Source organism: Sinocyclocheilus anshuiensis, unplaced genomic scaffold, assembly GCF_001515605.1.
Source record: "Sinocyclocheilus anshuiensis isolate Anshui unplaced genomic scaffold, SAMN03320099.WGS_v1.1 scaffold914, whole genome shotgun sequence".
NCBI lineage: Eukaryota > Metazoa > Chordata > Actinopteri > Cypriniformes > Cyprinidae > Sinocyclocheilus > Sinocyclocheilus anshuiensis.
Window position 1 is genome coordinate 743,408 of NW_015539870.1, and position 15,653 is coordinate 759,060.

The window sequence follows — 15,653 nt, forward strand, 5'->3', positions numbered from 1 at the left end:
ACTATTTTCCTAATTAATGCTGTACAGTTGCTTTGACACAATCTGTATTGTTAAAAGCGCTATATAAATAAAGGTGATATGACTTGACTTAAAAATAAACTTGACATAAATGGCCATCACTCTAGTACTTTTGCAATAATATGCTTCCTAAAACACCGCAGTGAGCATTTATAAATAAAATATGTAAATATATATATATATATATAAATAAAATTCTACAAATAAAAATTTAAAAAAGCATCATGCTCAAGCATTATTATTAATTTTGGTTACACTCTATTTTAAGGTGTCCTTGTTACAGTGTAATTATACATTTAAGTACTGAGAAATATTAATTAACTACATGTACTTACTATATGGTTAGGGTTTGGCGTAGGGTTACTTGCATGTAATTATGCATAATTAATTGTTATTATAATAGTAAGTACATGTAACATGTGTAACAAGGACACCTTAAAACAAAGTGTTACCTTAATTTTCATTATATTATATAATGTAACATTTAGTATGTTACGTGACGGTCGACTTAACTGATTTGCTGAAAGGTGGAAAAAATTTATAATATATCATTTTCAAATATAAGTAAATGCACGCGTGCATGTGTGTATATACATAATCACAAATAAATATATAAAGTTAATAACAATAACAACAACATTTATAACATTTCCATAAATATGCCAAGAATTAATATTCAGAATATTTTAATATATGAAACAATTCTCATCATTTTATAATCGGAATTATGCCCAGTTTGCCATTCATGAACTAACACATCTTACCCCACCCTCCCAAACAGGAGATGGGGCGAGTTATAATGATTGCTACGCCTCTGGTAATGGGAATATGGAAAAGGGGAAATGGAGTGCTGGGATAGGGGCAGGGTGGAGGGCTAGTGGACAGAGAGCACGATACTGAAGCTAGGTGTGAATTCTAAGTAGGGGCAGTCCTATCAGTGCTGGTCATCAGAACAAGCCTCTGTGATTTTATTGCTTTCCAGCCATGCTGACATCTCTGAGAGCTTGACTAAGGCGTGTTCAGAATCTGCTTATGCCCCTCCAAAAGTAGCCACAATCTGCAAAAAGCTCCAGAGAACCAAACTCTCTTATCTGGGTACAGTTTCGCAGAGTTAACCCCCACAGTCTCTCAGCATGACCTTTTCCGAGGAGTTTTTGCCGGGCACTGGACGCATGGATATGCTGCTTAATTTCTCGTGTCACTAAATGCGCCAGAGCCAGCTGCAGAATACAAATTCACTGGAGCCCTCTCTTCAGAAAGCGTGGACTGGAATCAAACAGCACCATTACACCAAACCTGGATTAACACAGGAAAGAAGACTGCTCTTTATGCAGACATGAGGAACAGGCAAGGAGACTGATCACACTTTCGATACAGAGTTCATTAGCATTACCAAAGCCATCTATTTATGTGAGCGATGGGCTTTTTACAACAATCCCACTTATTCTTACCAAGACGAAACATGCATATAAATGGTAGCAAACATATTCTGTTGTGATCACAACACTGATGATAACATTTGCCTGAGAGATTAGTTTGACAAATGAACAAACACTTGACTTGTATACAGCTAGAGAGCACAGATGCAATGATAATACATCAAGGAGGATAATTGAAAACATACAATTAAATAGCCACTTCTTAAGTTCATGAGTCATCCATTCAGTTATAATTCAGAAGTGAGATATGAGACAGAGAGAAAGTGATAGCTATAAGAGATAAAATGAAACCAGGGAAATGGGGTCAGGACAGAGAAATTGGAGCCTGTGACAATGACACAGTCCTCCAGAATGTGACCAAAATGGTTGCAAATGCAACAAATTAAATGTTATTCAAAATTATAAGTAAATTTTATTTCCAGGTGTCACTTGGTCATCTTTAGTAGTGCATGTACACTACACCATTCAAAAGTTTGGGGTCAGTACATTTTTTTTTTTTTTAGAAAAAAGAATTTAACATTTTTATTTAGCGATCATGCAGTGATCAAAAATGACCATAAAGACTTTAAATTGTTATAAAAATGTATATTTCAAGTAAATGCTGTTATTTAGAAGTTTCTATATATCAAATAATCCTGAAATAAAAATGCAAGTGTTTCTACAAAAATTATTACACAGCAAATCTGTTTTTAACATTGATAATAATAAGAAGAAAGGTTTCTTGAGCAACAAATCAGCATATTAGAATAATTTTCAAAGGATCACGTGACAGCCAAGATTAACGGCTGCTGAAAATTCAGCTTTGCCATCACAGGAATAAATTACACTTTAAATTTATTAAAATAGAAAACATTTTATTTTTAGTTGCAATTATATTTTACAATATTACAGTTTTTACTATATTTTTGATTAAATAAATGCAGCCTTGGTGAGCAAAAGAGACTTTAACCAAAAAAAAAAAAAAAATGAATGAACCACATTTAAATCAACTTAAATCAACAAACACAGTGAGACCCGAGATTTCTGAATTGCAAAAAATGACAGATGACTCATTACAGAACTGTGAATAGTTTCCAGTCAAGTTTGTTTATATGCACTTCAGACTACTGACTTACAATTAACAACATGTAGTTTAAAGATAAACAGTTCTATTATTTAATTTTGTATTACTTTATTTTATTCTATAATAATAAAATAAAAAAATATGTTACTGTGGCAAGCAGTGTGGCCGGCGGCGCGTGTGATAACGTGCCACACCGGTCAAGTCCCAAGTGGGAGTTCCGAAAGTATATTCCGAAAGAATATTAGATGAGTGACTATGGTGGAGGGAGAGAGAGAACCAGGCCTGGGACGTTTTGTTTTTGTGTGTGCTTGTTTTGTGAATTAAAGTGTACTTTCATTTTGAGCCAGTTCCTTGTTCCAGGGTTTTGGCTCCAATGTAACGAAGTTAGTTGATATGGGAAGAAGGAGGTGGGAACTGGCCCAAAATCAACATACACTTAAATTTTTTTATGAATATTTTCATTACTTTATTTTCTCGTAAGAATTAAATGGTATGTAGACATGCTTTTCGTCGCTTTATCACAGAACATGTCAGTGATTGCTGATTAATCAGTGGCAAAATAAGTAGTTATACATTTAATGAACTGAAGAGCATATTCAATTTCTATACATAATAGTCACAGCAAGACTGTGCTTCCAAACAACCATCTATATTGAGTGATTGTGTAATATCTGAAACGCTTAAGGAGCAAGTTTTAGGGGACGACACTCCACTTTAAGGACACAAAAAAATAAAAAGGAAAAAATGCACTAGAACACAATAATAGAGATCAATTGACCCTTCGCTGGGAGTTTGACTAACAGGCGATCTGACCAATCATAATGTGGAATCTGACTTTTTTTCTGACAAACAAACCAGACAGAAGAGTACATAAACTCTTACAGTGTGTATTGACGTCTTTCTGCTGTTGAAACAAGATACCTTCTGATGTTCTGATGTTTATTTCATGCTATAACTAGTAAAGAAGACTAGATCAGAGGTCCCCAACCACTGGGTCGCGACCCACTACCGGGCCGTGGAAGAATTGCTACCGGGTCGCAAGAACGTTCTGGGAAAAATGTGTATAGATATGACACTCTGTTATTTATTTATGTTAATGATTGTTCTAATTATTCTGTATATTCTTTGTATGCGATTGATATGGAGTAGCAATTTGACAATTTCATGTTAAATAAGTAAATGAAAGATTGCTTTGATCTGTCACATATTAGGAGTTAAACGGATCGCAGTTGATCCGTAATACGTACGGATGAGACCCTACCGTTCGGCACGCACGTGATTCGCAGATTAATTTGCCAATTTACACGTACAAGCAATTTTAAACCACAAGAAGAAGAAACGAAAGAGAGCTCAATTCGTTACTCACGCGCTGTTCTCGCACACAATCAAAGCGCGCACAAGAGACGTGTTTCAGACAGCGCGGAAATACCGAGTTGCGTATACATACACATAAAATTAGCCTATGTCAAAAACCCTTCACGGCATTGTCATTCTCTGTGCTTTAAATATTTTTTTCTTGTGTCAGTCTGTGTGGTTGTGACTCCAGGCCGTTAAAATTATTAGAGAAATGCACTCCCGAAGTGGTTATTATGTGGCCACGATGCCGCACCTATTAATGGAATGGTCTTTCTCAGTTCTCAAACAAATGAAGAACTACATTCGATTTTTATTGACTGGACGCAAGCGCTTATTGCGATAGAAAATACTGTAACGGTTTCATATTAGGCCTAACATATTAATAGGGAAGGGGGGCCCAACAATTTGTTTAGCCTATGTCATGAAAAGAGGTCAATCTGGCCCTGCCTGGACTAGATGATTGGTTCACGTGCCGCTTGAACCGAGTCACTACATTGATCTGTCACGACACATTAAAGAGTCACAAAATGGTATTATTGATTGAATTTCTTAAAAAATGACAAAATTTGAAAGCTGAGACTTTGTTTTTATATCAAAAGTAACCTGTTCTGTCTTGTCTGTCGGCGCGTTGTCAGTGTCTTCTTTGCTCCGCAATGTATTTTTCACTGTATGAGAACATGATGGGCGGCACCATAGCTTGTCGGACATAGCAACAGTAACTAAGGGGGGCAGGTCTTTGTGAAAAGTGAATTAAGCAAAAGGTCTTGCTCAAAATACTGGCTTAGTGTGACTTCAAAATAACCAGGCAACTCTGAGAAGATTTAAGACTAAGGCACAGCAGGATACAGCATTTACTACTGCGCTTTAGAATAACACGAGAGACCTTTGAGATGAGGGCGAGGTGGTATATGAGCTCTGGGCATGAGGGGCTGAAGGCAATACAGAGTTCAGTGGAAAGAATCAGGCTGTTCTTCAGTGTAATGAGAAAAAGAACTCCATGATGTCACTTCACATATGGCTTTGGGATCGCAGTCCCCAGTTTCCAGCTACTTGAAATGAATGGCTCCAGATTTTCAGTCAGCCGCCAAATGAAATGAATGAATCCAAATGCACAGGAACAGCATAAACACAAAAACAGATGGATATCAGATACATTTCTCACATTAAAGGCCCGCTGAGTAAATCTGTAATGATTCATAATGAAAGAACTGTACACATGGGAAGCCACTCCAGAGATACTCCATTAGGACGGCAATTATTAAGTACTGCATTAAAACAGAGCATGTGTGTGTGGTGGGTGTGCGCATGCATTAAATTAAACACACCCACGCCTCAGTATCGAACAAATATTGTGACATTCTTCGCCTATGATCAGCAGAGTGAGACTTGATATAATTAAAAGTCAGTGTCACATTTCCTGTGAGACACAGACTGTTTCCTCTCAATGGCTGATGCCTCTCTCTGTTGCATTGTGCTGATGAGGGTTGTAATCCCTCCTTTTTCAGGAAGGTTTCACAGTTAATACTGTATATATTTGCTTTCCTGTCAAATGATCTTAAAAACAGCTCATTTACACATCATATTTAGAGTGGAGTTTTATGTTCCTTGAGATTATTATCATTAAGCATTTTCAAATTTGTTTGCTTTTCATTGTTTCAGTTCAGTATCCAAAGATATTTTGAATCAATCTTTTCATTTTCTGAAAAATCTGTTAACTGAAATAATGCTGAAAAATATTTGATATATGTGTGTGTGTGCTAGATGCAAACCTGAATACAAACAAAATTATAAAACTGGGCAACTAACTGAAATAAAATAACTGAAATACTAAAATTGCTAAAAAATAAAATCGAAAAATCTATTTAAGCAAACTATAAAGATCTAATAAAAATCACTAAATCTAAAACTAAAATGAATATATAAAAATGCAAGCTAATTCAAAAAGATAATAAATACTATAATATTATATGAATAATACTAAAACACTAGTTTAGCCAGATTCATTATTTCTGTCATTGAAAGGTTTAAAACTGATACATCATTAGCTCAATAATATTTGTCCTAGATCTAGGCCTAGTCTAGAACAGAACGAGCCTAAAATGGATGACATACAAGTTAAATATGTCTGCAAAGCAGGATAAAATAGGCTCTAAATAAATCAGGAACTCATTACAGAGCGAGACACCAGCCTGCAGAACTTGGTAAAACTCCAGGGAATCTGGCACTGAGTAAAAGAATGTAAGGGGGGCGAGAGGGGGCACAGTATTGCTCAGGTTAGCAGTCGTCTGTCTGGAAAAGGATGCATACAAAAAGAGGAAGTCACAGAAAAATCCAGTGTAGTTTCTTCCCCAGAAAACCTTGTTAACAACCAAACCAGAATAATTCCTCAAAATAGCACACAGAGTCAATTTGGCAACCCAAGATAAGCGCATTACTGTGACAAAGCAATTATGAAACATAATAAAAAGAAAAAATTAGTGCATATTGCTTTTTATTTGTGGATGTGGTTTAGCGGCGAACAGTTTAATTGATTCTCAACAGGATATCTCACTCACCGATAAGGGTGGAACGGCCGTCTCCCAGAGGATAACGCTGGTAGCGGGGCACAGGGAACGGAGGCAGTTTGTGGAATTGAGAGTGCAGCAATGGCTCCAGTCTAGAGGCCGACGGGTCAGAAGGGTAAAACAGATTGAAGATCTGTGAACATGCAGGCCGGAGCTGAGACACTGCAGGATAAACACAAAAGATAAAAAAAAGACTAAATTAATTGTAAATATGATCGAGGAGGAAGAAAATCAAACCTAACAGGAATGTCTGCCAGTGTATTCAAAGGACAATGTGTCCTGGTCATTAATTGGAGAATTTCCACACCAACCCTGGACAGCTGGAAGCACAGTGCGTCTCATAGCTAGCACCAATCCAAGAGGACAACCCAGCAGAAAACAATCCGACACCTCAAAGTCAAAGCGACCTGGATTCAACACTAGACCGGTGCTGCTGCTTGGTCTCAGGTCTGTTCCATCCTGTATCAGACTGAATACACACACAAAAAAAGATGACATTTACTTATAAAGTTATGCCACATAATTGTTGCCTTTGGATGACTCTGGGCAATTTGGGAGTTGTTTAAAGCAATAGTTCACACAAATATTTGCCGTAAATTTTCCCTCAGGCCATCCAAGATGTAAATGCATCTGTTTCTTCATCAGAACAGATTTGGAGAAATTTAGCATTACATCACTTGCTCACCAATGGATCCTATGCAGTGAATGGGTGCCATCAGAATGAGCCCAAACAGCTGATAAAAACATCACAATAATCCACCCAAATCCAGTTCATCAATTTATGTCTTGTGAAGTGAAAAGCAGCATGTTTGAAAGAAAAAAATCCATCAATACATTTTTTTTTTTATTTAAACTGTTGCTTCTGGCTAAAATACAAGTCCTCCATTCATAATATTGCTTTCTCTAGAAACAAACTGATCCTTGATGGCCTGAGGGTGAGTAAATTTTCAGATTTTCATTTTTGGTGAGCTATTTCTTTAAGCCTTCCAGAACACCCAGACAAAACAAAGCAGAATATACAGTTGTCCTCACAGATATAAAAACAAAATGTGCATACCCTCATATAAAATCATATCCAACCCCAATGGATTACAGCAAGAATCTTTCTATTAAACTGTCAACAACTCTTCCTCTCCTCCTCACTGCCTGTCAAATCTCCACCCTGTTTTCTCACATTGTTTGTCTTTATTACCATCATGCTTGGAGCGATGACAGAAAAGCTCTTAAAGACTCTGACTGGCTATCTCTCCTCAGACTGAGTGTGAAAAGGATGGGGTGTGCAGGACCCCGGGGACAGATGATTGGGAGTGAAATGTAGTAGAGCTGAGGGGTATGGATGAGCTAAGTGATAAGTCTCCCTAAGGTGCAGCGTTATCAGTTCTTGGTGAGAAACAGTGCTTTTGTCCAGTACTCCTCTCAGCGGCCCTTTAGTGACTGCACAAAGGTGCAAGATCTAAAAACCTCTGTATAAGATAACTTGCATTGGAAGAGCTGGTATTGAGAAGGTCGGTAGATCAATCATCAATATCAGTTGCAAAGGCAACCAGCATCACGGTGCCCTTAAGCAAGCATTTTTATAGAAAAGAAATCCTACCTGTATGCAAAAAAATAAATAAAAAAAATAATATATATATATATATATATATATATGTGTGTGTGTGTGTGTGTGTGTGTATGTGTGTGTGTGTTAAACTTTTTGCATTTTGCTATCAATATGCTTTTTCTATGTGCCAAATAAAAGTTTTATGTAACAGCAAATGTATTGCAGTCTAAATATACATTTGAACATACAAATAAGGAGGCTTGTTGATGAATTACCGATATATAAACATGCAGTTTTGATGAAAGATTAGGCTGCATTACCAAATGAAGCATTTTTTTTCAGGGTAAGATTTACCTGTGACTAAAAAAGATAGCAAGCATTGCATCCAGGAAATACTAAGTAAAAACAAATGCTGAAAATGTCACAAAATTTAAATAGTCTGAATATTACAGTATAATATTATATATTAAATATATTAAATATTAAAATGTAATAGTAAAAATGAACATGTAACTAAAAATGTTAAATGGTTTTACTCACAACATTAAAAAATATTCAGAATAATAGTAAATTATTAAATAAACAATCAAATAGTTTGATTAGATTTTTTCCAAACAGGTTTCAGTACTTTCAAATATTCACATTATAATATTATATTTTCCTGATTGGCTTATGGGATTCAGTACTTTGGAAAATGGGAAAGTACCATTTCAAAATAACTGAATAATTGATTTAAAACAGTTCATGTATTACCCAATGACTCAATTTCCCCCTTGACATGACACAGCTTAGCCCTAATCCGAAGCTGAATAAGAATACTACTTAATTTGATATGCAATTTTATGCACAATGACATAAATTGTTAGCTGTTACTGAGGGTCAAAACATGGAACGCTACTGTTGTACGCAGGAATATTCAGGAACTCTTTTAATAAAAGAGCTGTGCTGGAGACTTATTACAACAACAGTGCAGAGAAATCTCTCTTGCCACATAAATACCCTAAATAGGATAATTTAGACGATAAACAGTTGGATATTTGGTCTTTTGCTCCTATGGTATTGAGCAACTTCTGCGAAAAGGCATTGTTCAGTCGTCCTTCAATCTCTCATACAGTACTTGCACACATTGACTGCAGCTGTGACTATTAATAGCACTGCAGGCGCAAGCAACATGCCATCAAGCAGATAATATTGATAAACAGAACTGAGGAAAAGGGGTGATACATTTATGTATGTCTTGTCCAGGGGGACACATCTGGGTAATCTTCTTCTGATTTCTTACTAAAAGAAACATATTAAATGGAAGCATAAATAATCCTAAAAATCACTAAGAATGCTTATTTGTGCCAAAAACAATTTATGAAAATATATATATAGTAGTCCCACCTCAAACTCATGCCAATGATAACTTGCCAGTCTACTAAAAAAAACACAAGAATAATGTAAAAAAAAAAACATAGTGTTTACACTCTTCAGGGGTTGTTTCTGCATGGAGAAAATATTGTAATAGAAACACTTACTCACAGCATTTCCAAGAGGTCAAAACTTTGGTCAGTGTTCTTTCAAGCATGCAGTACCTGCTGAGGAACGGGTGGTGCTGGCTGCCAGAGGAGTCTACATCATACGAGTCGCTCTGTTTGCGGCTGAGTGGAGTTTTCCTGTTGCGGGTCTCACTGGGGGCAGATAAGTCAATGTTGCTCCTGCTAAGACGTTTGCTGGAGCTCAGACTCGGACTGACCTCAGGGTTATCCTGGGTGTGTGGAAAATGTGAGACACAGCCAGTTGAACAGTCATCATTTATATAAATGTGCAAATAATATAAAAGTGCTCTGAAGTACAGTGTCAAATAAAGTCTGGATGGTGTGTCTGATGTGACAGCTGTTCTGTGCTCCCTGAAGATCACAGTAGTGTGACTGGAAAACCCACAGGAATCTGCTCTGAAGTTGCTCTTTCATAGCTTAGAAGACTAAAATGAGCTCTGAGTGATGTTTCTTTATCAACTTTGTCTCAGAGGGTTCAGAGATAAAAAATAAACATAAATGAGATAATTATCGACATTCTGAGTTATAATACAGAGCTATGAAATTAATGTGGATAGAAAACCTCAGAGTATTTTGCCGTGAATTTTGATGAGACATTTTTATATTGAGATATTAAATATTCAGACTTTGATATCTTGGCATATCTGAGCAGAGTTTGTGACATTGTTGAGATTTCATCTACAACTTTAAAGATGTGATACTACTAGGGAAAAATCAGACAATCAAAATTCTCCTTTTGCTCTCCAATAAAATCTCATTGCTGTCTAAGTAAAAAAAAAAAAAAAAAAGAGTCAGTATTAGGCATTTCATTGTGCATGCAGTATTTATCCTTTTTTTTTTTTACCCTTATTTATTTTGGTAACATTTTTTAATATACCATTATCAGCAGATATTGGGCATTTCATTGTGCGTGCACTTTTTTGTAATCTTTTTAAAAAGTTTTTAAAAAGTTTTCTTATCATCATATAACACTCATTTAAAGTTACTTATTAAAAACACTAATAATTTCAAAACTGTTAAATGTAATCTTCAGCAAATCTCAAAATGAATATCTATTTTTATACTGTACATTGTAAAGTTGTGATGCCTAGATTGACTTGTAGCATTTAAAAAGATTTGTTCTAATTTTTAGCTTTTTATTTTTCATTTATTTTGTGTAATATGTAATTTATTGTCAACAGTGTATTCCTACTCAGGTGATTTTTTTTTTTACCAGAACCACTCTAAGACAAGGGAAGCAAAGAATGAAAGTTACAGATGTGTTTACTATGTGAGCGAGTGATTCAGTGTTTCTGTCCATACCTTTAAGCTCTCTGTGCTGTTATGTCGGCTGGTGTGGATGGGGCTGCTGTGTCGTGGGCTGTTGCTGAAACAGAGAGCGTCGAAACACAGCACACCTCCCACACAGTCACCCATCAAACACACCTGTACAAACACACACACAAACAAATTCAGTCAGAATCAGTGCAGTGTTTTTACATGCAATCAACGCTGTCAGGCAAATCTCAGGATTGCATAAAGACAGCTCAATCTACAGTGCAGCCTGACAGTCAATAACACGTTTAATTAATCATACAGAAACAACAGAGCTGTAACTCTATGTTTTCCTGTTTGCTGTTGATGAGCAGCTCCATGGTGAGCTCAATTAATGTATGGATACTCCACAAACAAACAATTCCACAGGTCTAATTATCTGTGTCAACAACAGAGGAGTCGGTGGCATGCTTTAAATAAACTACACAGCTATGCTTTGTAAAAAAGCACCTAAATTTTTCCCCAAAATCAGAAGGCTAATATGCCATTCAGGCCCTATTTGAATGGTCCGGCTCCCTAGAGAGTCAACACTTGACACACAGCTCATAAACTGCGGTCACCACTTCAGCAAATCATTTTGCCTTCTAAATTGACAGGAGTGTGTTATTGGATTAATCATGTGAGATTATGGAGCAAGACGAGTGGAAAGACCACCTTCCTTTTCTTCTGTTTTGAATGACTCATCACTGATGAGTCACTTTCACTGCCAGAGACCCACACACCCTTCCCACTGATGCTCCACACAGTTTGCCTTTCTAATACTGATCTGGGACCACCCTCATCTGCCTGTGTGGCCAGATCTCATTTGTTACGGAAAAACAGCCAAAAATGGTTTCTGGACTGAGACTAAATTTCCTCACTGCAACTCTCTGATTGGAGGAATTTTCTTTACAGCATCATGAGTAATGTAGTTTTTCACCAAAAATTACACTGTTAAGCATAATTCTAAAATAAGTTGAATTAATGAAAAATGATGGCCTACCTAATTATCGGTCATCAATTTCTCAATTTCTCTAAAATCAATCAAATTCCCTATTTTTAATTTTACTTCAGGAACCCGACTGTTGCACTCTATAGGAATCTGAGATATTGTGAATAGCTTTGCATGAGGGTGAAAAAGTCGTCTCAGGTTACTTATGTAACCATGGTTCCCTGAGTAGGGAACGAGACACTGCGTCCTCTAGGGGTCGCTATGGGGAACGCATCGTCGTGACCCGTGTCTGAAGCATACATTGAAAAAACACCAACTCGTTGGCCGGCTAGAGGACGCAGTTCGAAGTTCCCATGAAAGGGAATCCCCACGCAGGTTGACCAAAGTAAGCTGCTTGGTTTGCCTGGGACTTCTGTGTGAGCAAATCTTTATGCATGCACCAAAATTTTGCTAATGTGATGGCACCTTAAAGGGATCGTTCACCCAAAAATTAAAATTTGCTATTAATTTACTCTACTGAAAGTCATAATTTTCTTCAGTAGAACAGTAAAGAAGATTTTAAGGTGAAACCGCTGTCCTTGGCATTTCATACAGTGGCACGTCTGTGACTGCCGGTTTATGTGGATCATAACTATACATTGAGGTCTTATGAAGCGAAATATTCGGCCTGTGCAAAAAAGCTGAACATTATTTACAACATTATTACCTTTAATCCACAGCCTGGGCAAACAGTGCTCGGCGTGTCCATGACTGTCTGAAGCGCAAACGTCCTCTGTCACATAACACACACGTAAGCTGATGCTGTTTGTTTACAACGAAGAGTGAGGACTCATGTGCAGACCTTCACCAGATGTACCAATGTCTAAAAAACTGAGAGAGATGACCAAGAACACACGTGAGCTGACGCTGTTTGTTTACAACGGAGAGTAAGGACGCATGTGTTTTATTGTTCGTGAAAATGGTACTTGCCTCTGCTTATCCTGGATGCTGGAACCAATTAAAAAAAAGTAAGATTACGTTTGTGTCCGTGACCCATTTGGGATGATTGACATTTCACAGATTTACAACATCTGACCCAAATCAACTCTACTTCTGTTGTCATCGCATGACATTCTGGTTTGAACAAGTAGGGCTGTGCAAAAAATTCCATGTCATCCTCTTTCACATCGAAATCGTCAGCCATAGAAACTTTTACGTTGTGTGCTTTAGACATTGGTACTGCTGGTGAAGGTCTGCACACGAGTCCCTATCTCTGTTGTAAACAAACAGCGTCAGCTTACGTGTGAGTATGCGCCTGTGCATATGTCATTATGCACATGGGCGTAGCTTGTGAAAGATTTTACTAAAAAAAAAAGTTTAAAAAATTTTCAACTCAACCGTAAATATGCATACAATGTTGTTCATTTAATACATTTTAAATTGTTTCTTGTAAATAAATTAATAAGTTAAATCAAACTTACTAATGCTTCCCAATCTCATTTGCGTAAGAAGTTGTGGCATGACAAATCTGCATTTTGGCGGATACTGCTTGCCTGTTGCATGGCGTGAATGGATATTCAGTGTTTATTTTTTACAACATAAAACACCTGCAGAGAAATCTGGACCTAAACAAAATAAATCAGTCAATGCTGATGCCGTGCTTAATGACTCCAGACCCGGACAGTCTCATAAAGGTGATCCGCAGAACGCATCGTTGAAGCGCCTCAGTCTTCTACATTTATGTCAGGAAGAGTACTTTTTACATCTAATTGTTATTTGATTTTCACAAAACAAAACCTAGACATAGGTTTTACAATATAAACAATTTAATCTGCCATTTTCAGTAAGATTTACTAAATAGGCTATGAAGTGTTGGTTTGCCTGCTATTGCGCACTGAACTTGAATCAGGTCCAACCGATATCTGTTTTAAAGCAGTGGGTGAGAAATTCACTCCATGATTCGTTTAATAAAAGCCTATCTTTGTTGTTCTACTTAAGAAAAAAACGTCACCAACATCTTGGATGGCCTGAAGGTGAATAAATTAACAAAAAATATTTTTATTTTTGTGTGAACTATCCCTTTAAGATTGTTGGGTGCTCATGAATTTACCTGCCCTGTGAACCCCTGTCCCTCTGGAGACTGCAGAAAGCTGTAGTACACCTGGTTGGCCCGGGCGATCACAGTTGCGACAGCGTCTTGGTAATGTGGAGCAGCAATGGCGAGCAGTGGTAAAGCGGCCAGAGGTAGATGGTCTACGCTGCTGGACACGCAACTCTCGTCGTAGCTGTAAGGGTTCAGACTGTGGAAGTGAAGTGCATGTTACTTTTCAAACTGATGATCTCTTCACAAAGCAACAGACACAAAACATTTTTGTTTCATTACCTCTCTGAACTTTAAGAGATTAAGTTCACCATACACTACATCAGCAAGTTTTTAAACGCTGGATGTTAGGCAGGTGCCCCAGTACTTGAGTTGATGCCACTCATTCATGTCAAAGTGATCAATCGCTCTTTTTAAGGAAAATCCATTTATGATGGTAGCTGTGTTTTGGAACATTGTAGCTGATTTCTAGATGTAAACCAGCTAATGACCTTCTTTGACCAACTAGAATAACTAGACAAACTCATACTACCTAATGACCAGCTCAGACCAGCAGATGACCAATTTTGAATAGGTAATGACCAGCTAACGACCGTCTTAGACCAGCTAGAATAGCTGGACCAGCTCATACTACTAACAACCAGCTTGAAGTAGCTAATGACCACCATAAATCAACTAATTACCATTTTAGACCAGCTAGAAACTGATTACCATTTTCCAATACATAGCTAACAGCAAAAGGGTTGGATATTTCAGCAGGGATTATTTAAATGCATGACTCAGGTCAGAGAGATGATGATGATGCAACATGAGAAGAACAACTGCGGTGAAGACCGAGGTGCTTTATCATGCTGCACTGAATGAGTCTGCTTGAGTCCACAGATTAAAATGAAGAGAAAAGTGAAAGATCGCCCTGCCCCAACATTGTCACTTTGAACAGCTGTGCTAACCTCAGAGCCATCGATCAAGCACAGTGATTAGCGACCCAAAGGGTCTGACATCTATCTATCTATCTATCTATCTGCAAGGCCTTTAAACATTTAAACTTCAAGGCTTTCATTGATTTGTTTGTTTTTCAGAACTTTTTTTTTTTTCCAGAAGGCTTTATCCAACCAACATTGAAAGTTTGAAGTTCTGGTTTAAAATTAAAGTTAGATTTTCATTTTAATTCTACTTCTTTACATTCAAATTCGAAATGCAATTCTGCATCCTGTTTGCTACCTCAATTCAAAATCAATGTAAATTCAAGTAATGATTTGGGATTTAACAAGTATTCACAATTCAAATCTGAATGGTGCCAAAAACCTGGCAACGAAATGGCAGTGATGTGCGGAGCGAAGATATGAAACTTCCCAGGTGTGTAGTTGTGATAGGCTGCTGCTTGGCGAAGTGTGGCACAGGCTACTCATGAAAAATGACTGTTGAAGGTGTAGGGTATCAGACCGAATCAGACAATTTAAGATTTGATAAAGAACAGTTGAAACATGAGGAGCCGAATTCCACAGAGGCCCAAGACACAGGATGTTCGTAAATCAAATCCTGGCACCACAAGCCTGAACCAACTAGCAGCTTTGAGTAGCTCACAGCATTTAAACAAAAGAACACTTATTGACAATTCCAAGGAGATTGTCAATTTTGGGGGCAAGTAATCAAGATTAATGGTCAAAAGAGATGCACAGCGTGACCATCACATGGAAACCAGTGATAGCTATCACGAGCTCTTTGGATTGGCTTCCCCCACCTAGGAGACAAAGAACAGACTTTCAGAGATTCCTTACAGACCTCTTAATCTCTGGTCTTCATA

General features: G+C 37.3%; 1 protein-coding gene across 2 annotated transcripts in view; it reads right to left on the reverse strand.

Moving 5' to 3' along the window:
* The window catches only part of LOC107685064 (membrane-associated phosphatidylinositol transfer protein 3-like), a 93,523-nt gene that overhangs the window by 20,769 nt on the left and 57,101 nt on the right, over positions 1-15,653 (reverse strand). For both annotated transcript variants that reach the window (XM_016481520.1, XM_016481519.1), the window contains exons 6-10: positions 13,859-14,048; positions 10,827-10,949; positions 9,561-9,733; positions 6,752-6,909; positions 6,432-6,602 (exon numbers count right to left, since the gene is read on the reverse strand). In XM_016481520.1, the coding sequence (XP_016337006.1) occupies positions 6,432-6,602; positions 6,752-6,909; positions 9,561-9,733; positions 10,827-10,949; positions 13,859-14,048 (815 nt within the window). The remainder of the gene's footprint in view (positions 1-6,431; positions 6,603-6,751; positions 6,910-9,560; positions 9,734-10,826; positions 10,950-13,858; positions 14,049-15,653) is intronic.